Raw genomic sequence first — 1,767 nt, 5'->3', positions numbered from 1 at the left:
CAGACATTGCAGATTATCACTCTTATTTTGTGGTTACACATTCAATTATTGGTAGAAAAATGTCTAAATACTTGGGGGTTGATTTATTTTAAGAGAAAATATAGAGAGACATCATTTATCATGTTTCATCTTGGAACCATCCCTCCTAATATGACCTTAATTATTTTCCAGAAAATTATTACATACAAGATCCTGTCCATCAACAAGGAAAGACTGAAATGGAGTCTTGTCAGTGTAATCAGTTTGGGAAAATTCTTCATGACCCCTCCACATGTGCACTATATAGAATAAGTGAAATTACAGGAAACTCTAACAACTACATATTCACTAATAATGGAGATGACCCCCTTGAATTATTAAATACAGATACAAATGAAAGCAGGCACACTGAAGAAGAACCTTCCGATTCTGAAGACTGTGAGAAATCCTTAAATATGTCTTCAACCATTAGTCAGCATCAGAGACTCAACACTGTGAAGGAAGTGCACAGGCATGGAGAATGTGATCAACGTTTTGACACTACAGACAGTTCTATTCAACAACCGGTTCTCATTGGGGAGAAGCCACACCAGTGTGAGAAATGTAAGAAATGCTTCAGTACTGCCTCATACCTCACTGTGCACCACAGAGTTCATACAGGAGAGAAGCCTTACACATGTAAGTACTGCGACAAATCGTTTGCTATGAAGTCAAGTCTTACAAAACATGAGAGAATTCATACCGGAGAGAAGCCTTACACATGTAAGAACTGTAACAAGTCCTTTAATGTGAGTTCAAATCTTACAATTCATATGAGGATTCATACAAGACAGAAGCCTTACAAATGTAACGACTGTGACAAATCCTTCACTACAAGGTCAAGTCTTATACCGCATCAGAGAATACATACAGGAGAAAAGCCTCACACATGTAATGACTGTGACAAATCCTTTATAGTGAAGTCAAAACTTATACAGCATCAGAGAATTCATACAGGAAAGAAGCCTTACACATGTAACGACTGTAAGAAATCCTTTAATGTGAAGTCCTATCTCGCACTGCATCTGAATATTCATACAGCAGAGAAGCCTTACAAATGTAAAGACTGTCACAAATCCTTTACAATGAAAACAACCCTAACAGTTCATCAGAGAATTCATACAGGAGAAAAGCCTTACACATGTAAGGACTGTGACAAATCTTTTGTTACAAAGTGCAAGCTTACACTGCATCAGAGAATTCATACAGGAGAAAAGCCTTACACATGTGAAGACTGTGGCAAATCCTTTACTTTTAGGCCAAATCTTATAGAGCACCGTAGAATCCATACGGGAGAAAAGCCTCACAAGTGTATGGATTGTGAGAAATCCTTTACTGCGAGGTCAACTCTCACACAGCATCAGCGAATTCACCGGACAGAAAGTCCGTAGTGAATTCGCTGTAGTGTATCTTATAGCAACCTTTCAAACATTAAAAGATATCAGAAAACACCATTATAAATCATGTGACATCGCATTTATACAGTATTCTTGAATTACAAGTCCCAGGTGTATATACTGGAAACATAAAGATAAGTAACTTTTGAACACCTTTACTGAAATTGTTTTCTTTTTTGTTTTTTGTTGTTGCTTTTTCTCTATTTTTTGGTTTTTTGAGACAGGGATTCTCTGTGTCTTTAGATGCTGTCCTGGAACTAGCTCTTGTAGACCAGGCTGGTATCAAACTCATAGAGATCCAACTGACTCTGTCTCCCAAGTTCTTGGATTAAAGGCATGTGCCACCAATGCC

At 37.6% G+C, this 1,767-nt stretch overlaps 1 protein-coding gene across 1 annotated transcript; it reads left to right on the top strand.

Moving 5' to 3' along the window:
• Positions 1-218: 218 nt before the first annotated feature.
• LOC113838882 (gastrula zinc finger protein XlCGF52.1-like) lies at positions 219-1,409 on the top strand. Its single transcript, XM_027434392.1, has one exon. It carries the CDS (start codon positions 219-221, stop codon positions 1,407-1,409), a length of 1,191 nt encoding a protein of 396 aa, XP_027290193.1.
• Positions 1,410-1,767: the final 358 nt, after the last annotated feature.

This window comes from Cricetulus griseus, unplaced genomic scaffold (assembly GCF_003668045.3).
Source record: "Cricetulus griseus strain 17A/GY unplaced genomic scaffold, alternate assembly CriGri-PICRH-1.0 unplaced_scaffold_89, whole genome shotgun sequence".
Classification (NCBI taxonomy): Eukaryota; Metazoa; Chordata; class Mammalia; order Rodentia; family Cricetidae; genus Cricetulus; species Cricetulus griseus.
This window is presented reverse-complemented; position numbering and strand designations above follow the sequence as displayed.

Excerpts from the sequence above, each read along its gene's own strand:
- LOC113838882 (XM_027434392.1), top strand. The coding sequence starts at position 219 with ATGGAGTCTTGTCAGTGTAATCAGTTTGGGAAAATTCTTCATGACCCC.